The 24505-nt window shown below is 45.0% G+C and overlaps 1 protein-coding gene across 1 annotated transcript; it reads right to left on the bottom strand.

Annotated features, from left to right (window-relative positions):
- Positions 1–156: 156 nt before the first annotated feature.
- Positions 157–18237, bottom strand: LOC121524682. Its single transcript, XM_041810142.1, has 2 exons — positions 17559–18237; positions 157–3423 (listed from the first exon to the last, which is right to left on the bottom strand). Exons 1-2 carry the CDS (start codon positions 17564–17566, stop codon positions 1830–1832), a joined length of 1602 nt encoding a protein of 533 aa, XP_041666076.1. The 5' UTR covers positions 17567–18237; the 3' UTR covers positions 157–1829.
- Between the last annotated feature and the right edge of the window lie 6268 nt (positions 18238–24505).

Raw genomic sequence — 24505 nt, 5'->3', positions numbered from 1 at the left:
GGTGTCTTAAGGATTTACCTGTGATTGCCCATATTTCTCTGTTTTAATCTTTATTCTTAACGTGATCTAAAAAGATGGAGTACATTATTGCAAGGAGGATGAGGAGGAGATCCCGGGAGAGAATATATCACCAAAGGTTCTCCTATTTGGCGATGACAGAGCAGGAATGCAGGTGGATCACAAGCATGATGCCTGGATTAGCCTGCTGCTGTGTTTAATGTGATTGTCACTTCATTTTGTACTCCTATTCATGACACAGGAACAGATTACATCTGTCCCACATGGTGGTCCACACAGTGACGTGCATCGTGGCCTCTGATGCGCAGCCCGGTGGCCACTGTGTGCCTTCTTTGCTCTGACAGCTTTTATTTTTTGGCCCTTCTTACATCATTGAACCGTTTTTTACATTGGGCAGCGGTTCTCAGAATATCTGGGCAAACTTGATTGACAATATTAGTAACTTCCTCCCAGGCAGTTTCTGCATCATCAGCCCAGGAGGTCTGTTAGCATTACCATATATTCTGGTACTGCCAGCTTGGACCTCCTGGACCAGCACATCAGTTTCCTCCTGGGAGGAGTTTGACTGCCTGGAGCTGCTGCTGCTGTCTTCGTCCATGGTGGTGGCGAGGTGAAATTGGCACTGCGCCTTGCCCGCAGCGCATTTAAAGGCGAGGAGAGGCGTTCATTTGATTGGTGGAGGTTACACTCGGCTGTGTTAAACCCACTCACGCCTTCTCTCCTCCCTCTCTGCCACTTGTGCCGGTGGGAGGGACGGAGGCGTGGACGAAAATTGCAAAATGCCCTGGACACACCCCGTTGGCGCTGGGCAGGTGCGCCACGCCTGCACCTGGTCTACAAAAATAAGGATGGTTTGATGTATGAACAAAGTGTTTGGGTGAATAATGCTGCTGTTGGAGGGAGAAGAGGAGAGACAGAAATTCTTTATCATTAAAGCACAGGTGAGTGCTTATTAGTGAACATCATTAATGTTATTCTGAGGATCACTGTCAGCTGTCAGCGTTCTGGTGCTGTAGTATTAGATAATGGCATTCATATTTGAATCATATTTGATGTCAGGATTAGTAGAAGTCTGCTAACTAGTCCTGTATCATTCCCTAAAGGAGCAGCGGACTGTCTAACAGTATTAACCCTTTATTTGCTCCTCCCAGGTTTTCTTTCTCTGGTGGTGTTCTGTAGGAGTTTAACCAGGCGTGCCTCCTCCTCCTGTACTTCAGCCAGTTAAAGATTTGGTAAATAGAGCTGACTAAAACAAGGTAAGTGGCAACTGAGTTCCTCTTTACTGTACAGCAGTAGGACGCCGTTCTTAACCACCAGGGGGCGCTTCCATGAGTGTGTGAGATCTAATGAAATGAAAATGTCCATTTCCACCACTGCCAACACAAAAACACCATGAAAGCTTTGATCAAACACGGTAATATGCAGATAAAGAAGAAATAAAAACAGCTGCCTCCCATAAACCACACCATCAGAAGGAAAACCACAAGCTGAGTTGTAATGAGGCAGATCTTTGCAGATCAGTGTTTTATGAATGTCCAAGACCAAAGAAAGACTCATCAGTGTACAGATAACACAGTAGTGAACACATGGTAAAAGACTGCTCAGACGTTGATCACAGAAACATGCATATTTGAAACTGGTGTGCTGTGAAGGGTTTGTCTCTTGAACATGGGAAAAAAACAGAAACCCAGTGGCATGATAATAAGGCTTCTAGACAATCTTCAGTCATATTTTCTCTCAATATTGGACAACGTTACCACGTATCACAGATCTCATGCATGCCCAGTGTTCATTGGACCATGAAATATCTATCAGTAGTTAAATGTGACACCTGCTCTCACTCTACCAAACATGTATTGCAAGCCTGCTCTGGCTCCTTTATCCAGTCGAGCCTTCATCTGCTCCAGTTTCTGGACCTTCTCTGTGTCTCCTCTCTCCTTCATCTTCTTAATCAGGAAGTCCAGATAGATGTGAGTGGACAGTGAATCCACATTCAGAGCGATCTGCTCCAGATTGACAACATGCTTAAAAGACTCCTCCAGCCACTGATCTTTGTCTCTCTGAAGTTCTTGCTTTTTCCTCTCCAGATCCTCCAGAAGGCTGGTAGTCTTCTCACAGTCTGCTTTACTCCTGTCATACTTCTCTTTCACTTCTTGAAGGGTCTGCTGAACTTTTCTTGTCTTGGTCATGTAGATCTTCTCTTCTTTCACATGATCAGACACAGGACATTTCCCTCTGCATGAAGTACATCGGCCTCTTCTCATGACCTCACAGTCCCTGGGATACCAGGCCATTGTACATCCAGGGTAATGGCAGTTTTCCTCACATTTAGTACAGCACACAGCTCCTTCATAAAACACCACGAGCCACATTCCACCTTTAAAGGGTTGTTTCTCTTTGTAGACCTCGTCAACTTCTACGGTGAAGTTCTCGTTGCTCCTCATTTTTTGCTCATGTTTCTTCAGCATTTCCTCAGTCTGTTGGATTTCTTTCTGTTGTTTTTCAATCAACTCGACTCTCTCTTGGAGGTTCTGGATGCAGGCTTTGAGTCTGATGCGTTCGTTCAGAACAGTCACTGTTGTCTCCAGCTTCTGGGGTTCAGTTTGATCCAGAAATTCTGAGAACTTGCTCCATCCCGTTTTTGTAATCTTATTGCGCTGAATCAGGACTTCTTTGCCCTCTGTTCGGTCTTCTTGCTGACAGTTATTAAACAGGAAGTGCACCGGTTGTTTGTCAGCATCTTTAGCACACCTGATGTTTGCAGCCTTGAGAGCCGTGAGAGCATTTTCAGGTGACACACCAGTGGAGTGTGTGAGGATGGCAACGATCTTGTTCTCCATGTCTTTTCCAAACAGAGACACCGCTGAATCAAAGATGTACCTCAGTTGGTCGTTCAGTCGATTCTCAGTAGCTTTCAGCACCAGACCCACCACATTAATCTCATGAACTCCGTCCTCTGAGCGGAACAGGTCTAGCAGTCTTTGACTGATGATGTGGTCTTGTTCAGTCCCTCTGGTGTTTCCATATCCAGGAGTGTCAATGATGGTCAGAGAGTAGGGCAGAGGTTTGTCTTCAAAACCAAAGATCTCATATACAATCACATCAGATGTCTCGGTTTCTGATTCACTTTCTTCATCAACCTTCTCTACGATGTTGAACCAGACATCATCCTCCCACTCCACTCCCATGGCGTAGTTCACAAAAGTGTTGATCAAAGTTGACTTTCCTGTTTTTGTCTCACCAACAAGCAAGATGGTTTTGTTTTCCTTGTTTGGGTCTTTTTTACCAAAAGTAATTCTTGTCAGAGTTCCAATATTCTCTTTCTTTGTGTTCAGCTGGTAGACTGTAGGAGATCCTGAACGAATCAGACGTTTGGAGATGTGGTCGAATCCAGATGATTTGCTCCTGTTAAAAAAGTGAGCAGAAAGGTGGGACAGTGTGCACATTAAAGACATTTTAGATTTATTTCAAGCAAGCATGTACATGAATTTTAACATGCCAAGGTAAAAATGACTCTAGAACATTTCAGGAGTTAATTCATTGTTAAAGACACAGGCCCTGACTCAGGTATCTGTAGCTGACATTTCCAACTCCACTGCTGTGGGTTCCAAGCTCAGTAATTTTGGAGCAAAGTACAGTCAGCGATTCAAATCGCTTGAGTTTGTCTTCTCATACTTTTATGTTTTGGTTTGGCAGTTAGATGAGTGACATTAGAGGAGGACTTGGTTAAAGACACAACCTGATTGATTTCCGTATACCTCCTATGCTGTAGACCCTACCAACCTCAATGATATGAAGCGGGTGATTAAAGTATCGGGTAATCCTTCAGTCTCACAGTTGTTCTGGGGTCTTTAGACATTAATCTCACTTGTTGTCTTCATCATTCTCATCATTTAGGAACCAGCCCCGGCTATCTGGTCGGGGTGGGGGGTTGCTGTTATTTACAAACACATTTTTAAATGCATTCCCATCACACACAGTAGTTTTTATCATTTGAAATCTTTGCTTTCATCATCAGAGCAAAAGAGCCTATTTTAATGTGAATCATCTATAGACCGCCCAGACCCATCAATGCTTTTATCCAGGAGTTTTCTGATTTTTTTTTTTCATATTTTCTAACAAAACATGACAAAGTTATGATTTTAGGGGATTTTAACATTCATGTCTGTTGTCCTTCACAATCTCTGACTGCTGACTTTCTAGAAATTTTAGAATCTTTTAACCCGACCCAGGCCATCCAGGAACCCACACATGCAAAAGGTCACACACTTGACCTGGTTTTATACTGTGGCCTCAGCCCTAATGATTTATGACAAAGGATATCTGTGCGTCAGACCACAAACTGATTTTATTTAACATGGTTTTATCCCAGACAGATGTTATTGAAACTGCTACTGTCTGTAGAAGGGTTTTTAATTCAGAGTCTGCTAGCAAGTTTAAGGAACTTTTAGATTCTGCATCTTTAACTGCCTTTAACCCAGATTTAACACAGAAGAGCTCGTCTCTCTTTTAATCAGACTCGTATATCTGTCTTGGACTCTGTTGCCCCTTTTAAAGACAAAAAGTCAAATAAGGCACCCCAGCCCTGGTTGACAGAGTCTCTAAATGAATTAAAGAGAGACTGTAGGAGAAAGCAGAGGAAATGGAGAAAAACAGGTTTACAAGTTTTTAAAGATATCTGGAAAGAAGCGATGAAGAACTTTCAAAGGGCAGTTAAAGATACAAGGACAGCTTTTTATTCTAACTTAATTTTAGCTCATCACTCTAACCCCCGAGTTTTATTCAAGGTTTTAGACTCGATCACCGCCCCCTCCCCTTCTCATTTTAGTGATGCTTCAAACAATTTATGTGAGAAGTTTTTAGTCTATTTTAATAACAAAGTAAGGGACATCAGAGACAACACTAGACCCCCAGCCCTTATTTTAAACACAAGTAGGGATGTTTTAAATTATTTTAGTAGTTTTGAGCCTGTGTCCTTGTCCTTTTAATCTGAAATTTTATCCCACATGAAAACAGCTGCAGTCTTGATTTTATTCCCACCAAATTTCTCAAAGAGGTTTTTAGCACGGTTGGGCCCAGTATTTGATCAATAATTAATAGTTCTTTGACAGAAGGTGTAGTTCCCTCTGTTTTTAAACACGCTGTGGTCCAACCTCTTTTAAAGAAACCCAACCTTGACCCCTCTGATTTTAATAATTTTAGACCAATTTCAAAACTTCCTTTTTTATCCAAAGTTTTAGAGAAAGTGGTTTCTACACAGCTTTTATCTTTTATGTCTCACAACAACCTCTTTGAGAAATTTCAGTCTGGTTTTAGAGCGGGTCTCAGCACTGAGACGGTCCGGTCTATAGTCTGGTTTTAGAGCGGGTCTCAGCACTGAGACGGTCCGGTCTATAGTCTGGTTTTAGAGCGGGTCACAGCACTGAGACGGTCCGGTCTATAGTCTGGTTTTAGAGCGGGTCACAGCACTGAGACGGTCCGGTCTATAGTCTGGTTTTAGAGCGGGTCACAGCACTGAGACGGTCCGGTCTATAGTCTGGTTTTAGAGCGGGTCTCAGCACTGAGACGGTCCGGTCTATAGTCTGGTTTTAGAGCGGGTCTCAGCACTGAGACGGTCCGGTCTATAGTCTGGTTTTAGAGCGGGTCTCAGCACTGAGACGGTCCGGTCTATAGTCTGGTTTTAGAGCGGGTCTCAGCACTGAGACGGTCCGGTCTATAGTCTGGTTTTAGAGCAGGTCTCAGCACTGAGACGGTCCGGTCTATAGTCTGGTTTTAGAACAGGTCACAGCACTGAGATGGTCTGGTCTATAGTCTGGTTTTAGAACAGATCACAGCACTGAGACGGTCTGGTCTATAGTCTGGTTTTAGAACAGGTCACAGCACTGAGATGGTCTGGTCTATAGTCTGGTTTTAGAACAGGTCACAGCACTGAGATGGTCTGGTCTATAGTCTGGTTTTAGAGCGGATCACAGCACTGAGATGGTCCGGTCTATAGTCTGGTTTTAGACCAGGTCACAGCACTGAGACGGTCCGGTCTATAGTCTGGTTTTAGAGCGGATCACAGCACTGAGATGGTCCGGTCTATAGTCTGGTTTTAGACCAGGTCACAGCACTGAGATGGTCCGGTCTATAGTCTGGTTATAGATCATGTCTCAGCACTGAGACGGTCCGGTCTATAGTCTGGTTTTAGAGCGGTCTCAGCACTGAGACGGTCCGGTCTATAGTCTGGTTTTAGAGCGGTCTCAGCACTGAGACGGTCCGGTCTATAGTCTGGTTTTAGAGCAGGTCTCAGCACTGAGACGGTCCGGTCTATAGTCTGGTTTTAGAGCGAGTCACAGCACTGAGACGGTCTGGGTCTATAGTCTGGTTTTAGACCAGGTCACAGCACTGAGACGGTCCGGTCTATAGTCTGGTTTTAGAGCGGATCACAGCACTGAGATGGTCCGGTCTATAGTCTGGTTTTAGACCAGGTCACAGCACTGAGATGGTCTGGTCTATAGTCTGGTTTTAGACCAGGTCACAGCACTGAGACGGTCTGGTCTATAGTCTGGTTTTAGACCAGGTCACAGCACTGAGACAGTCCGGTCTACAGTCTGGTTTTAGACCAGGTCACAGCACTGAGACGGTCCGGTCTATAGTCTGGTTTTAGAGCGGGTCCCAGCACTGAGACGGTCCGGTCTATAGTCTGGTTTTAGAGCGGGTCACAGCACTGAGACGGTCCGGTCTATAGTCTGGTTTTAGACCAGGTCTCAGCACTGAGACGGTCCGGTCTATAGTCTGGTTTTAGAGCGGGTCTCAGCACTGAGACGGTCCGGTCTATAGTCTGGTTTTAGAGCGGGTCTCAGCACTGAGACGGTCCGGTCTATAGTCTGGTTTTAGAGCGGGTCACAGCACTGAGACGGTCCGGTCTATAGTCTGGTTTTAGAGCGGGTCACAGCACTGAGACGGTCCGGTCTATAGTCTGGTTTTAGAGCGAGTCCCAGCACTGAGACGGTCCGGTCTATAGTCTGGTTTTAGAGCGAGTCACTGCACTGAGACGGTCCGGTCTATAGTCTGGTTTTAGAGCGGGTCTCAGCACTGAGACGGTCCGGTCTCTAGTCTGGTTTTAGAGCGGTCAGCACTGAGACGGTCCGGTCTATAGTCTGGTTTTAGAGCGGGTCTCAGCACTGAGACGGTCCGGTCTATAGTCTGGTTTTAGAGCGGGTCACAGCACTGAGACGGTCCGGTCTATAGTCTGGTTTTAGAGCGGGTCACAGCACTGAGACGGTCCGGTCTATAGTCTGGTTTTAGAGCGGGTCACAGCACTGAGACGGTCCGGTCTATAGTCTGGTTTTAGAGCGGGTCTCAGCACTGAGACGGTCCGGTCTATAGTCTGGTTTTAGAGCGGGTCTCAGCACTGAGACGGTCCGGTCTATAGTCTGGTTTTAGAGCGGGTCTCAGCACTGAGACGGTCCGGTCTATAGTCTGGTTTTAGAGCGGGTCTCAGCACTGAGACGGTCCGGTCTATAGTCTGGTTTTAGAGCAGGTCTCAGCACTGAGACGGTCCGGTCTATAGTCTGGTTTTAGAGCGAGTCTCAGCACTGAGACGGTCCGGTCTATAGTCTGGTTTTAGAGCGGGTCACAGCACTGAGACGGTCCGGTCTATAGTCTGGTTTTAGAGCGGGTCACAGCACTGAGACGGTCCGGTCTATAGTCTGGTTTTAGAGCGTCACAGCACTGAGACGGTCCGGTCTATAGTCTGGTTTTAGAGCGGGTCTCAGCACTGAGACGGTCCGGTCTATAGTCTGGTTTTAGAGCGGGTCACAGCACTGAGACGGTCCGGTCTATAGTCTGGTTTTAGAGCGGGTCTCAGCACTGAGACGGTCCGGTCTATAGTCTGGTTTTAGAGTCTCAGCACTGAGACGGTCCGGTCTATAGTCTGGTTTTAGAGCGGGTCTCAGCACTGAGACGGTCCGGTCTATAGTCTGGTTTTAGAGCGGGTCACAGCACTGAGACGGTCCGGTCTATAGTCTGGTTTTAGAGCGGGTCTCAGCACTGAGACGGTCCGGTCTATAGTCTGGTTTTAGAGCGGGTCTCAGCACTGAGACGGTCCGGTCTATAGTCTGGTTTTAGAGCGGGTCACAGCACTGAGACGGTCCGGTCTATAGTCTGGTTTAGAGTCTCAGCACTGAGACGGTCCGGTCTATAGTCTGGTTTTAGAGCGGGTCACAGCACTGAGACGGTCCGGTCTATAGTCTGGTTTTAGAGCGGGTCACAGCACTGAGACGGTCTGGTCTACAGTCTGGTTTTAAAGCAGGTCACAGCACTGAGACGGTCCGGTCTATAGTCTGGTTTTAGAGCGGGTCTCAGCACTGAGACGGTCCGGTCTATAGTCTGGTTTTAGAGCGGGTCTCAGCACTGAGACGGTCCGGTCTATAGTCTGGTTTTAGAGCAGGTCACAGCACTGAGACGGTCTGGTCTACAGTCTGGTTTTAAAGCAGGTCACAGCACTGAGACGGTCTGGTCTATAGTCTGGTTTCAGAGCAGGTCACAGCACTGAGATGGTCTGGTCTATAGTCTGGTTTTAGAGAAGGTCACAGGACTGAGACTGTCCGGGATAGAGTCTGGTTTTAGAGTGGGTCTTAGCATTGAGATGGTCCGGACTATAGTCTGGTTAAGACAGGGTCACAGCTCTAAGACAGTCTGGTCTGTTGTCTGGTTTTAGAGCAGGTCACAGCACTGAGAAGGTCCAGTCTATAGTCTGGTTTTAGAGCGGGTCTCAGCACTGAGACGGTCCGGTCTATAGTCTGGTTTTAGAGCTGGTCTCAGCACTGAGACGGTCCGGTCTATAGTCTGGTTTTAGAGCGGGTCTCAGCACTGAGACGGTCCGGTCTATAGTCTGGTTTTAGAGCGGGTCACAGCACTGAGACGGTCCGGTCTATAGTCTGGTTTTAGAGCAGGTCTCAGCACTGAGACGGTCCGGTCTATAGTCTGGTTTTAGAGCGAGTCTCAGCACTGAGACGGTCCGGTCTATAGTCTGGTTTTAGAGCGGGTCTCAGCACTGAGACGGTCCGGTCTATAGTCTGGTTTTAGAGCGGGTCACAGCACTGAGACGGTCCGGTCTATAGTCTGGTTTTAGAGCGGGTCACAGCACTGAGACGGTCCGGTCTATAGTCTGGTTTTAGAGCGGGTCACAGCACTGAGACGGTCCGGTCTATAGTCTGGTTTTAGAGCGGGTCTCAGCACTGAGACGGTCCGGTCTATAGTCTGGTTTTAGAGCGGGTCACAGCACTGAGACGGTCCGGTCTATAGTCTGGTTTTAGAGCGGGTCACAGCACTGAGACGGTCCGGTCTATAGTCTGGTTTTAGAGCGGGTCTCAGCACTGAGGCACGGTCCGGTCTATAGTCTGGTTTGAGAGCGCGTCACAGCACTGAGACGGTCCGGTCTATAGTCTGGTTTTAGAGCGGGTCTCAGCACTGAGACGGTCCGGTCTATAGTCTGGTTTTAGAGCGGGTCTCAGCACTGAGACGGTCCGGTCTATAGTCTGGTTTTAGAGCGGGTCACAGCACTGAGACGGTCCGGTCTATAGTCTGGTTTTAGAGCTGGTCTCAGCACTGAGACGGTCCGGTCTATAGTCTGGTCTAAGACCGGGTCACAGCACTGAGACAGTCCAGTCTATAGTCTGGTTTGAGACCAGGTCACAGCACTGAGACGGTCCGGTCTATAGTCTGGTTTTAGAGCGGGTCTCAGCACTGAGACGGTCCGGTCTATAGTCTGGTTTTAGAGCGGGTCTCAGCACTGAGACGGTCCGGTCTATAGTCTGGTTTTAGAGCAGGTCTCAGCACTGAGACGGTCCGGTCTATAGTCTGGTTTTAGAGCGAGTCTCAGCACTGAGACGGTCCGGTCTATAGTCTGGTTTTAGAGCGGGTCTCAGCACTGAGACGGTCCGGTCTATAGTCTGGTTTTAGAGCGGGTCTCAGCACTGAGACGGTCCGGTCTATAGTCTGGTTTTAGAGCAGGTCTCAGCACTGAGACGGTCCGGTCTATAGTCTGGTTTTAGAGCGAGTCTCAGCACTGAGACGGTCCGGTCTATAGTCTGGTTTTAGAGCGGGTCACTGCACTGAGACGGTCCAGTCTACAGTCTGGTTTTAAAGCAGGTCACAGCACTGAGACAGTCCGGTCCAATCTTTAGTCTGATTTTAGACCAGGTCACAGCACTGAGATGGTCCGGTCTATAGTCTGGTTTTAGAGTGGGTCACAACACTGAGATGGTCCAGTATATAATCTGCTTTGAGACCGGGTCACAGCACTGAGATGGTTCAGTCTATAGTCTGGTTTTAGACCAGGTCACAGCACTGAGATGGTCCGGTCTATAGTCTGGTTTTAGTCCGGGTCACAGCACTGAGACAGTCCAGTCTACAGTCTGGTTTTAGAGCAGGTCATAGCACTGATACCATCTGGTCTATATTCTGGTTTGAGACCGGGTCACAACACTGAGGTAGTCCGGTCTATAGTCTGGTTTTAAATTAGGTCACAGCACTGAGACGGTCCGGTCTATAGTCTGGTTTTAGAGCGAGTCCCAGCACTGAGACGGTCCGGTCTATAGTCTGGTTTTAGAGCGAGTCCCAGCACTGAGACGGTCCGGTCTATAGTCTGGTTTTAGAGCGGGTCACAGCACTGAGACGGTCCGGTCTATAGTCTGGTTTTAGAGCGGGTCTCAGCACTGAGACGGTCCGGTCTATAGTCTGGTTTTAGAGCGGGTCTCAGCACTGAGACGGTCCGGTCTATAGTCTGGTTTTAGAGCGGGTCACAGCACTGAGACGGTCCGGTCTATAGTCTGGTTTTAGAGCGGGTCACAGCACTGAGACGGTCCGGTCTATAGTCTGGTTTTAGAGCGGGTCACAGCACTGAGACGGTCCGGTCTATAGTCTGGTTTTAGAGCGGGTCTCAGCACTGAGACGGTCCGGTCTATAGTCTGGTTTTAGAGCGGTCACAGCACTGAGACGGTCCGGTCTATAGTCTGGTTTTAGAGCGTGTCCCAGCACTGAGACGGTCCGGTCTATAGTCTGGTTTTAGAGCGAGTCCCAGCACTGAGACGGTCCGGTCTATAGTCTGGTTTTAGAGCGGGTCACAGCACTGAGACGGTCCGGTCTATAGTCTGGTTTTAGAGCGGGTCTCAGCACTGAGACGGTCCGGTCTAAGATCTGGATATAGACCGGCTCAAATCACTTACACGTTCCGGAGAATAGTCTGGTTTTAGAGCGGGTCACAGCACTGAGACGGTCCGGTCTATAGTCTGGTTTTAGAGCGGGTCTCAGCACTGAGACGGTCCGGTCTATAGTCTGGTTTTAGAGCGGGTCTCAGCACTGAGACGGTCCGGTCTATAGTCTGGTTTTAGAGCGGGTCTCAGCACTGAGACGGTCCGGTCTATAGTCTGGTTTTAGAGCGGGTCACAGCACTGAGACGGTCCGGTCTATAGTCTGGTTTTAGAGCGGGTCACAGCACTGAGACGGTCCGGTCTATAGTCTGGTTTTAGAGCGGGTCACAGCACTGAGACGGTCCGGTCTATAGTCTGGTTTTAGAGCGGGTCTCAGCACTGAGACGGTCCGGTCTATAGTCTGGTTTTAGAGCGGGTCTCAGCACTGAGACGGTCCGGTCTATAGTCTGGTTTTAGAGCGGGTCTCAGCACTGAGACGGTCCGGTCTATAGTCTGGTTTTAGAGCGGGTCTCAGCACTGAGACGGTCCGGTCTATAGTCTGGTTTTAGAGCAGGTCTCAGCACTGAGACGGTCCGGTCTATAGTCTGGTTTTAGAGCGAGTCACTGCACTGAGACGGTCCGGTCTATAGTCTGGTTTTAGAGCGGGTCACAGCACTGAGACGGTCCGGTCTATAGTCTGGTTTTAGAGCGGGTCACAGCACTGAGACGGTCCGGTCTATAGTCTGGTTTTAGAGCGGGTCACAGCACTGAGACGGTCCGGTCTATAGTCTGGTTTTAGAGCAGGTCTCAGCACTGAGACGGTCCGGTCTATAGTCTGGTTTTAGAGCGGGTCTCAGCACTGAGACGGTCCGGTCTATAGTCTGGTTTTAGAGCGTGTCTCAGCACTGAGACGGTCCGGTCTATAGTCTGGTTTTAGAGCGGGTCTCAGCACTGAGACGGTCCGGTCTATAGTCTGGTTTTAGAGCGGGTCTCAGCACTGAGACGGTCCGGTTTATAGTCTGGTTTTAGAGCGGGTCTCAGCACTGAGACGGTCCGGTCTATAGTCTGGTTTTAGAGCGGGTCTCAGCACTGAGACGGTCCGGTCTATAGTCTGGTTTTAGAGCGGGTCACAGCACTGAGACGGTCCGGTCTATAGTCTGGTTTTAGAGCGTGTCACAGCACTGAGACGGTCCGGTCTATAGTCTGGTTTTAGAGCGGGTCTCAGCACTGAGACGGTCCGGTCTATAGTCTGGTTTTAGAGCGGGTCACAGCACTGAGACGGTCCGGTCTATAGTCTGGTTTTAGAGCGGGTCACAGCACTGAGACGGTCCGGTCTATAGTCTGGTTTTAGAGCGGGTCACAGCACTGAGACGGTCCGGTCTATAGTCTGGTTTTAGAGCGAGTCCCAGCACTGAGACGGTCCGGTCTATAGTCTGGTTTTAGAGCGAGTCCCAGCACTGAGACGGTCCGGTCTATAGTCTGGTTTTAGAGCGGGTCCCAGCACTGAGACGGTCCGGTCTATAGTCTGGTTTTAGAGCGGGTCTCAGCACTGAGACGGTCCGGTCTATAGTCTGGTTTTAGAGTCTCAGCACTGAGACGGTCCGGTCTATAGTCTGGTTTTAGAGCGGGTCACAGCACTGAGGCAGTCCGGTCTATAGTCTGGTTTTAGAGCGGGTCACAGCACTGAGACGGTCCGGTCTATAGTCTGGTTTTAGAGCGGGTCACAGCACTGGGACGGTCCGGTCTATGGTCTGGTTTTAGAGCGGGTCTCAGCACTGAGACGGTCCGGTCTATGGTCTGGTTTTAGAGCGGGTCTCAGCACTGGGACGGTCCGGTCTATGGTCTGGTTTTAGAGCGGGTCTCAGCACTGAGACGGTCCGGTCTATAGTCTGGTTTTAGAGCGGGTCTCAGCACTGAGACGGTCCGGTCTATAGTCTGGTTTAGAGCAGGTCTCAGCACTGAGACGGTCCGGTCTATAGTCTGGTTTTAGAGTCACTGCACTGAGACGGTCCGGTCTATAGTCTGGTTTTAGAGCGGGTCACAGCACTGAGACGGTCCGGTCTATAGTCTGGTTTTAGAGCGGGTCACAGCACTGAGACGGTCCGGTCTATAGTCTGGTTTTAGAGCGGGTCACAGCACTGAGACGGTCCGGTCTATAGTCTGGTTTTAGAGCGGGTCTCAGCACTGAGACGGTCCGGTCTATAGTCTGGTTTTAGAGCGGGTCTCAGCACTGTGACGGTCCGGTCTATAGTCCGGTTTTAGAGCGGTCTCAGCACTGAGACGGTCCGGTCTATAGTCTGGTTTTAGAGGGTCTCAGCACTGAGACGGTCCGGTCTATAGTCTGGTTTTTAGAGCGGGTCTCAGCACTGAGACGGTCCGGTCTATAGTCTGGTTTTAGAGCGGGTCTCAGCACTGAGACGGTCCGGTGTATCGTCTGGTTTAGAGCGGGTCTCAGCACTGAGACGGTCCGGTCTATAGTCTGGTTTTAGAGCGGGTCACAGCACTGAGACGGTCCGGTCTATAGTCTGGTTTTAGAGCGGGTCTCAGCACTGAGACGGTCCGGTCTATAGTCTGGTTTTAGAGCGGGTCTCAGCACTGAGACGGTCCGGTCTATAGTCTGGTTTTAGAGCGGGTCACAGCACTGAGACGGTCCGGTCTATAGTCTGGTTTTAGAGCGGGTCTCAGCACTGAGACGGTCCGGTCTATAGTCTGGTTTTAGAGCGGGTCTCAGCACTGAGACGGTCTGGTCTATAGTCTGGTTTTAGAGCGGGTCACAGCACTGAGACGGTCCGGTCTATAGTCTGGTTTTAGAGCGGGTCACAGCACTGAGACGGTCCGGTCTATAGTCTGGTTTTAGAGCGGGTCTCAGCACTGAGACGGTCCGGTCTATAGTCTGGTTTTAGAGCGGGTCTCAGCACTGAGACGGTCCGGTCTATAGTCTGGTTTTAGAGCGGGTCACAGCACTGAGACGGTCCGGTCTATAGTCTGGTTTTAGAGCGGGTCTCAGCACTGAGACGGTCCTCCTCAAGGTGACCAATGATTTGTTTTTAGCAGCAGATAGAGGGGAGGGAGCCGTTTTAATTCTTTTAGATCTCAGTGCAGCTTTTGATACTGTTGATCATGCTATTTTAATGGATCGTCTTATTAACTGGGTTGGCATCAGGGACTCTGCTCTTAGCTGGTTTTATTCTTATCTTTTAGAGCGAACCTTTGCGGTCACCATAGGTAACCTCTCCTCCTCTACCTCTGGTCTTACCTGTGGTGTACCACAAGGTTCTGTTTCAGGTCCGATTTTATTTTCTACTTATATGCTGCCCCTTGGTCAAATAATCCAGAATCATAAAGTCTCTTTTCACTGCTAGGCAGACGACACACAGATAGACCTGCCCCTGAAACCTGAGGACCCGAGAAACCTAGCTGCTGTAAAAGACTGCCTGTTTGATATTAACTGTTGGATGGCCCAGAACTTTCTTCAACTAAACACCTGCAAGTCTGAAATAATCATGTTCAATTTACAAAATCCCTCAAACATAATCAATAACAGCCTTGGTTCATTATCATCAAATATCAAATCAACAGCCAGAAATCTCAGAGTTCAGTTTGATTCTAACCTCAGCTTTGCTGCTCATATAAATAAAATCACACAGTCATGCTTCTTTCACTTACGCACTATCTCTAAATTAAAACCCATCCTCTCCCAGTCAGACATGGAAAAAGTCATCCACGCCCTCATTTTCTCCCGTCTAGATTACTGCAACTCACTTCTCTCTGGTATTACCCAAAAATCTCTCTCCCGCCTCCAACTGGTCCAGAATGCAGCAGCTAGGCTTCTAACAGGTTTTAACAGACGACATCACATCACCCCCATTTTAGCATCTCTACATTGGCTTCCAGTTAGTTTTAGAACTGACTTTAGGATTTTACTCATTAATTTTAAAGCACTAAAGGGTCTGGCCCCAGTATATGTAACAGGACTTTTAACCCCCTATGAGCCAGCCCGCACCCTGAGATCCTCTGGTGGGGACCTCCTAGTTATTCCAAAGTCGAGACTTGTAACTAAAGGTGACAGGGCCTTTTCCCTCCGGGCCCCTCGACTTTGGAACGACCTCCCTGAGGAGATAAGGCGTACAGAAACAGTCACTGCTTTTAAATCACTTCTTAAAACTCATTTTGATAGACTTGCTTTTTTGTGATGTCGTCTTCTTACTCATTCTTATTCCTTTAATCATAATTCTACCTTTTTATCTCGACTTTAATTATTACAGTACTGCTACTCCTGCTATTTTACTGTTACTATTATTGTTACTATTAACTCTTTACTACTTCTGATTTTTAGCTTAACACCTTTTACTGTTCTTATCCATGTTTTAATATCTCTTACTCCTCTTACTGTTTGGATTTTCTATATTAATGATCTTGAGTTTTTAATCTAGGCAGTTCTTACTGGTTTTTGCTTTCATCCTCTTGACCCGTGTACCATTTTAGCGTTTTCCTTCCTTATACTTATTCTCTTGCATTTATTTTTTCCTTTGCAATTTTACCTCTCTTGGTGTTTTTGGTTCTTATTGCTTCTCTTTTACTTGCCTTTTGAGGCGTCGGTCCCCTTGGTCTCGGGTTTTGTGGTTGGGTTCCTGTGTTGGCCGGGTACTCGTTGGTTCTTTGTATTTGATGTCTTTGTTTTAATGACATCTCGGTTCTGGCGATGCCATGTGAAACATATCAAAACTCTTATGACTTCCATGGATTTTTCATTTATAACAATGTCTCATTAATAATGTTGTTTGGGCTGAAAATATAGTCTTGATTTTGATCTTGTGTAGTTTCTCTTCCCTTGAGTGTTCTCTTGTTGTTGTTTGTTGTCTTTGTCTTTTGCTGGGTTCTTCTGGTTGTTTTTCTGCATGTCAAAGCACTTTGTAAACCCCTGTTTTAAAAAGTACTATAAAAATAAACTAAAGTTATTATTTAGACCCTGGTAGTTCTAAAGGGGTCATCATTTAGACCCTGGTAGTCCTAAAGGGGGTCATCATTTAGACCCTGGTAGTTCTAAAGGGGGTCATCATTTAGACCATGGGTGATCTAAAGGGGGTCATCATTTAGACCCTGGTAGTTCTAAAGAGGTCATCATTTAGACCCTGGTAGTTCTAAAGAGGTCATCATTTAGACCCTGGTAGTTCTAAAGAGGTCATCATTTAGACCCTGGTAGTCCTAAAGGGGGTCATCATTTAGACCCTGGTAGTTCTAAAGAGGTCATCATTCAGACCCTGGTAGTTCTAAAGAGGTCATCATTTAGACCCTGGTAGTCCTAAAGGGGGTCATCATTTAGACCCTGGTAGTCCTAAAGGGGGTCATCATTTAGACCCTGGTAGTTCTAAAGGGGGTCATCATTTAGACCCTGGTAGTCCTAAAGGGGGTCATCATTTAGACCCTGGTAGTTCTAAAGGGGGTCATCATTTAGACCCTGGTAGTTCTAAAGGGGGTCATCATTTAGACCCTGGTAGTTCTAAAGGGGGTCATCATTTAGACCCTGGTAGTTCTAAAGGGGGTCATCATTTAGACCCTGGTAGTCCTAAAGGGGGTCATCATTTAGACCCTGGTAGTTTTCAGTTTTTTTCAAGTAGATTTCTTTGTGTGTGCAGAGTAAAATAATCTGTGCATCGAAAATAAAACTAGGATGTTTGGAAAAGTTGGGTTAAAAATTCCTTGCTCTGTTTTACAGAACTTAGAAAATACTCTTAAATAAATGACATTTTCACAGGGAGCGTATAATTTTGTCCACATCTACAGTGTTTAACAAATGTTTTAGACCACCACCCACAGTCAGGTTTCTGCCACAGCTGCCCAATACCCCAATATGTAGAAGCTCTTTAACCCTAATGATATTTTTAATGCTAAAATAGAATTATTATTGTTATCCACAAATTTTCAAATTTACTGATTTACAAAAAAAAAAACCTGAAAAAATAGTAAAGCACATGAATATTTCTGATGAATGTGTCAGATTATAGTTATTTACTGTCATTCCTGAAGAGAAAAATGAGTTTTAGTGGTTGATTGTTTAGTGCTTGATTCATTTCTGTTCAAAATGGTAAGATGTTGAGAGCTCACTGAAAAGGAAAAGTCCCCATTAAAGCACCTCATGATGCTGGATGGTCTCTGAGACAAGTGGTCTAATAAATTTGTTTAGCACTGTACATGCCTACATATTTCAGTTATCCACGGATAAGTGGAAGAAAATAGACCAAGGTTCAAATGAGCCTTAACTTTTTAGAACATGCCTTTTTTAAAAATGTCACTGTGCTGATAGGCACAGAGATATGTACAAATATTATATATTATATTATTTTTAATGTAAGTATTACTTACAATGCCATTGTTACAGCTTCAAGAGCAGAAGTGGGGAGCAGATTTTGTTGTCTGTAAAAAAGGAAAAAAAGGTCAGTACCTTACACCTGCTGCCAACTGTCATAGTTTTATTTGCAAATAATAACTTTGTATAGCAAATATGTTGTTACTGTTTATAATGTAAGAGATTATTAGATCATTTTGTCATCATGGAAACATTTTACATCAATCATCCCTGGTAGCTTTGTGTGTTAGGGACAGTAATTAAAAAATACATAAACAACAGATGAGAAGAATCAGTCCCTTGATGCGCTACAAGTTAATTTTGACCATCAGAACTGCTCACAGGCCAAGTAGTTATTTCAGGAAACTGTTGTTAGAAAAATGTTTCTCTCTATCATTGGGTGATTGATCAAAGGATTTAAAAACAATAATCCATCCTCTTCAATAAATAATCATTATTCAGAGCATTAATGGTTACAACTAGGGGTGCACGATAACTATCGGGCTGATAGCAGGAAATTATTACGTCATTCTTATCGGTCCGATATCATTGCGACGAGCCCCGATAACATCTATATTTTTGTCAGCACGGCAGTGCTGGCGTTTGTTTTCTTTCTCAGGAGACTACACATTCCCAAACAGCAGGTGGCGCCGCAGTACACGACCTGCTATTAAAGCACCAAAGAAGAAGAGGAAGTAGCAGCCCCTGTGCTAAAATGCTAACAACACGGTGGCGTTATTCAGTATTTACGGGGAGGATAACACGACCGTGTGTGTAGAATCTGCCCTGCAAAGGTCGCAGAGTAGAAAGAAGTCCTCGACGGATCTTATGAGTCACTGATAGTCATCATCCTAACGACGTGAAAACGGCAGCAGCCACTAGCCTCAGCGGGCATTAGCAGGCATTGAAAACTGCAGAAAGTTTGCCAGAGCCAAAAGGCCCAACGCTATAATAACAAAATCAGTCTGACAGGCTCCTGATCCATCGCTGCTTTCATAGACGTAGACCTGCCTGCTCTGGTTGACGTGGTTTCATTCAGTCTGATCCACGTTAGGAACAGAAGTTAGCCACAGACCACGGTGGATTTCACATCCTTAACCTATCTCTGATATGACTGATGGCAGTGTGTATTTTTAATCTTTATGTCAAACATCAGCTCGCTTTAATTCTGGCTTAAGCAAAAAACCAGACCCCCAAAAATCTCCATTTGTTCATAACAGCCTGTTATCATTTGTTTTTATGGGGGAAAACCGTCTGTCAGCTGTTTGTGTCTGCTGTACTTGGTACACAAATGTTTAACTAAGAAAAGTGAACTACAATAACAGTTATAAAGTCAGAATGGTTCTTTGTTTTTGGAAAAACATCAGTGATATCAGTTAAAATTAGGCATAAATATCTTTGCTCTCTACATATTAACCCCTTCTTACCCCCAGATGTGCATAAACACATCAGATAAACTTATTTCGTTAAATCAACAATTGAAAAAAATATATCGGTTATTATCGGTTATCGGTTCAAAAAAATAGTTATCATGCATCACTAGTTACAACCTGGCATTGAATTACTTGTCAAGTAAAAACTTATTTCAAAAGAAATCTGATTAACAAATGTAAAAGAAGCATAGAGCAACAGTTCAGACATGTCATTCAATTCTTATTTCTCTTTTTGGAGGGATCGCTTTAGGGATTGATGTAATTTTCCAGAGAAGAGAAATTTTGCTGTAACCTTTAGTGTCCACATACAGTGGCTGCGCCACGGTCAGGGTTCCCAATTTTATTTTCCATTTCCTGGTTGAAACCATGGCTGAAGAAATGGGCGAAACTGTCCTTGTTCCATTTGTTCATTTTTAACCAGAAACAAGTAAACGAAAAAACGAGCCGTTTACTGTTTTTTTTTGTTTGTTTGTTTTTTTAAGATTTATTTTTGGGCATCTTTGTGCCTTTATTGGACAGAGGAGGACAGTGGACAGAGTCAGAAACAGGGTCAAGAGTGGGGGAGAGACATGCGGTGAAGGGCCTCAGGCTGGATTCGAACCTGGGCCACCCGCGTACATGGGGAGTGCCTTTAACCACTAGGACACCTGCTCTCCTGTTTTTTTTCATTTTTGACAGAAAAACGGAAAAACAAATGACAGCATTTTAAAAAAGGGGTCCAATTTTTGTTTTTTCAATTCCATTATTTTTTTTCCCTTCATTTAATGAAATACATGAGGAAAAGGACGTCATGTGACCACTGGGAAAACTGAGCTTTTCAAAATAAAAGCCTCCATGTCAAGCAAGAGACATCCATTGTCTTTTATTGTGTAATAGTTGCCCTAATTGCTCTATATACAAGTTATTGGTTTAATATTACTGTATTGTTTGGTGTTCAGGTTTATTAATTATTGTGTGTACGAATAAATAATCAAGTAAATAAAAAAATAAATATAAATAGACAAGACAACAGTCAGAGGAGTGCATACAGAGAGTGGGTCAGGCTGAAAAAGCAGCCAGTAGATGTAGGTGTGACATTTTTTTCAGCTCCAGGCACATATACCAATATTTAACTATTAGAGCTCTTTATTTTATTATTATTATTATTATGTTGTATATGGGTTATTACTAGTTCTCTTACTGAAAGTAGCTATTTAATTACTCTCATTTCAGGTCCATGCATAGCAGGCCTTTTACGTCAGAACATTTGCTGATTGTGTGACTTTCCATCGGTGTTAGTTTGTGCCACGAACTAGTCCCTTCTGCAGTAATTTACTTGATTGTTTATTTGTACACACAAACATAAATAAACCTTTACACCAAACAATACAGTCATATATTAAACCAATAAATTGTATATAAAGCAATTAGGACAACTATCATATAATAAACAACTTTATTTTGAAATGCTCAGCTTTCCCAATGGTCACATGACTTCCTTTCCTCATGTATTTCATTAAATGAAGAAAACAAAAAAACAGAATTGAAAACAAAAATTGGACCCCTTTTTTAAAATGCTGTTATTTGTTTTTCCATTTTTGTGTCAAAAATGAACAAATGGAACAAGGACAGTTTCTCCTGTTTCTTCAGTCATGGTTTCAACCAGGAAATGGAAATTATATTTTGGTACGCTGACCCGCCGCAATCCGTCTGTGAAACGCCCTGCAGAGCAAATCTCTCCCTCTCTCATCAGAGTAGTCCCATTGCATCGCAGCAGGACTATTTACCAGTGCCAGCCACTGCCAAACCAATTGATCCAAACAGCTGAGTATCTCTTCAACTTCAAAATACAACAAAGTGCACGGACTCCTGTGCAGCTGTCACTATATCGTTACGTCTCATCCTGCAGCTCAAGCATAAGGTCATTGGGGAGTCAGAGGTCACAGAGCTACAATGGTGACACTGATGAAGAGTAGTAAATCTTTGAGGCAAAATGACATGGAATTTTACATGAAACTACAGACTCTGCGGAAAACATTAACCTTTAACCTGGCAGGAGCGATAAAATAATGGAATCACATCATGACAAAGGAACCCCAAAAAGACAAAATAATCCACTGTTGACATACTACTTGGAGTGCGGCACAGCCAGTGTATGTTGAAGTTACAGGTAACAGCATTTCTGCTTATTTACATTTTCTTAAGTTCAGTAGCCTGTTGCACCAACTATGCGCAAGTTACGTCTGAAGTTATGGTGTAAAGTCCACACTGAACTCTACTTTGAAACTAGATCAGTTGTAACTTGTGTAATTGTTCAGTAGCACCACAGAGACATCAGGTTGATCTGAACTAGCAGAGATTCACACCCAAACTAACCAAGATATTGTCACAGATGACATTTTCACTTAATTTAAACAATCACTGAAAAGCATTTTAAAGCCAGTGTTTGCAAAGATCATAATGGCTAAGAATCACTTCTGCTAACTGCCATTAATCCTCAAACAGCATCGAGTGTGGATGAAAAATGTGAAGAGTCATTTTGCGTAGGTGATTATTGAAGCCTACAGCATAAACTTTTAACCTTGCAAAGCAGATGGATTTGGCGGTTTCCGTGTTTCTCACTGGTGAATCCATCTCGTGACGTAAGCGAGCAGCGACAGGAGGCTGGTGCAATCATGGTGGAAGAGATTAGCGTGGATGCTGCTAAAGCGCCAGTTTTATCGGAACCTACAGCATTTCATCGTTAAAAGAAGAACAAAGAACAGCACTGAGTTGTTTTCTTTTCTAAAACCACAAAAGTCGTGTACTGACCATAGACTGTAGAAAGAATTGGAAAAACCCCGTGTGACATCAGTCGTCTGTTTACAACAGGCGGACCCAAACGGCTCTTGAAGCCAGTCCTCAGAGGCTTCCATATTGAAATCACGGTCTCAGCTGAACTTTGGATCAACCTAACGGCCCGCCCACTAAGCGTGACTTCATGTCAGCTAGCTAGCTAGCATTCGGATTGACAGAAATATCTGTCAATCAAATGAGACGTGTCAATCAGCGTTCATCCTGAATATAATCCAAACGATCGTGGTACAAAAAATTCACCCCGCGTACAGTGGGAGCACAATAACTAGCACTAGCATAACACTAGCTAATGAGACACGTCTGGTGTTCTGAACCAGGCTGTAAACCAGTTTATTTCTACTGTCAAAACCGTCTGTTTAACGTGTTCAAACGGGACTTCTGGTGTTCCTGCAGCCAGCCTCAAGTGGACACTTGCGGTATAGCAATTTTTTGCACTTCTGCATTGGCTTCATTTTTCAGGACCGGAGGTTGCCGCTTGGTACTGCCATGTCTAAGGTTGCCATGGTTTGCATTATGCAGCTCTCTACAGAGTTTGGCTTACTCGTCGATAGGGGCGCATCTCAGCGTAGGGCTACGACGTCACGTGTTTTGTTGCTCTGATTGGCCTGTAAAGATGTGACAGTACGTTCATCCAATCACCCTCCGAATTCTTTTTTCAAAGGCTCCGCCCTTTCCCAAACACCGTCTATGAGAGGTTTTCCAGATGGATGTGTGAAACAAATCCATCTGGTGTGTCAGGTTAATAAACTTTGAGCCAGAATAAAATAACAACGCAGACATCAAGGGGTAAAATCGCTTATAACACCAGATGATTTAATAGTGGTTGACAGAAATGATCTCTGCTCATGGAAAGCAGCATTGTTATTGATCATGGAGAACACACTGCTGAGACTACATTGCAGGTAAAATCCTCAGCTCCTCGTCATCCTCTGAGTTATCAGAACTATTACTATGACAGCCATGTTCTATGGAGGACTTTACGCCTAGTAGAAGGTAGATTTAAGCCTACATTGAAACCTTCTCAGCCGGTGCAACACCTTAAATGTTAGAAGGGCGTAAACTGTGTTACAAATAAGATCTTGCGTTCAAACTAGACTACGTTTGAACATATGCACAGCTGGTGCAACCCATAGCTGGTCTTAATAGAAAGCGATACAGCCGACAGGAGGAAACGCCTAGCCTGGCCAACAATATCTATCTGAAGATCAATCACAAAATCACTTAAACTTTATCTGTTTATTGAAAAGACTGTCATGTCAGTGGGCTTGGTTACTTCATAGATGCCAGCCTTGGCTGCTGAAAAATAAGAAAATTTTAGGTATCAAGCCTATGGCATGGTTTGGATTTTAAACAAATGCTTAATTCAAGAACAGAAGGTTTTATATATTTCAATCTGTTGTTGTTGTTTCAAACTTTATAGACAGATTATGTGAAAGAGAGTTTGCATGAATTTACTAGCTTTGCTAAGGTAATTTCCCTAATGCATTAATTCCTGAAACAGACATCTTTATAAATCTTTTCCAAGTTGTCCTTACCTGTTGTTTGGCTCTCAGTTTCATGGGTCTTTATGATGTTAAGGAGTCAGTAAGAGGAGAGAGCATTTTCTATATCAGCAGAGGGTGGATGCTTTGAAGTCACATGATTTCACCAGAACAGTCGCAGAGACACACGGCTGATTTTCTTCATACACTGTGGGCAATGTGGATGGTAATATTGACAGCTTTAGTCCTTGTTTAAATAGCTTGGTATTGACTTTTCTGAGGCTGAAGGGGATGTTATGTTATTGCATGGTTTCAGAGAAAAGAGAAAAGATATTTCATGATTAGTTCCACAAGGGGAACTTTTACAGCAGCAAGAGAGCAAAATAGCATGCAATGACTTTAGATGTTCAGTAAAACAGGGTGAAAGGAGATGAGCCCTTGTTGACCATGAGGGTGATTGTAGTAAATTCTGAACTTTGCTCTATGCTGTCTGTTGGTCTTAAAGAGGTCAAACTTAATCAAATGCTCGTAAACATCCAATGGAGATCGGTGCCTTCAAATCTACAACAACTTAAGTTACAGTAACATGTTTTTGTATAGATATGGATAAGGTGTGCCTGTGATCTTAGGTGTGCCTTGAGCAAAAGGAGGTTGAAAACCAGTGAGTTAAAGGATGTACTAATAGTGGGCAGTAAACCGGTGTTAATACCGTCACCGGTAAAGTTTCTGCCACAGAATGGAGTTTTGCAACACCGTCGTCACCGGTTTAAATGACTATGTTGTGCTGTGATGCACTTGTGAGGCCTACCTGTTCCCACAGCTGGCGGAGCGAGTGATTAGTGACAGACAACACTGCAGCAGTATTTCTGGTGTCTTACAAACCCACACAGTTTGGGCTCTTTAGTGCATGACATGTAAATGAAATACAATCAATCAATCAATAACAGGTTCAACATCATTAATAACTTTATACCAACTTAGGACAGAGCAGTAGAAATGTCTCACTGAGGATACCACACTGCTACCTCAGGGAAGCTGAAGTGTTAGCAATTTCAAGTTGGAGATTTGCCTCCACACATAAGGCCGGTACCGATTATTTAGTCACTGCCAGTGAATCATGTACAGTTGAAACCAGAGGTTTACATCCATGTATAAAAAGACACAACCTTTTTTTTCTCAATGTCTGACTTTAAATCAGACTAAACTTTCCTGTGT

The sequence above is a fragment of the Cheilinus undulatus genome, linkage group 17, assembly GCF_018320785.1.
Source record: "Cheilinus undulatus linkage group 17, ASM1832078v1, whole genome shotgun sequence".
Lineage (NCBI taxonomy): Eukaryota > Metazoa > Chordata > Actinopteri > Labriformes > Labridae > Cheilinus > Cheilinus undulatus.
This window is presented reverse-complemented; position numbering and strand designations above follow the sequence as displayed.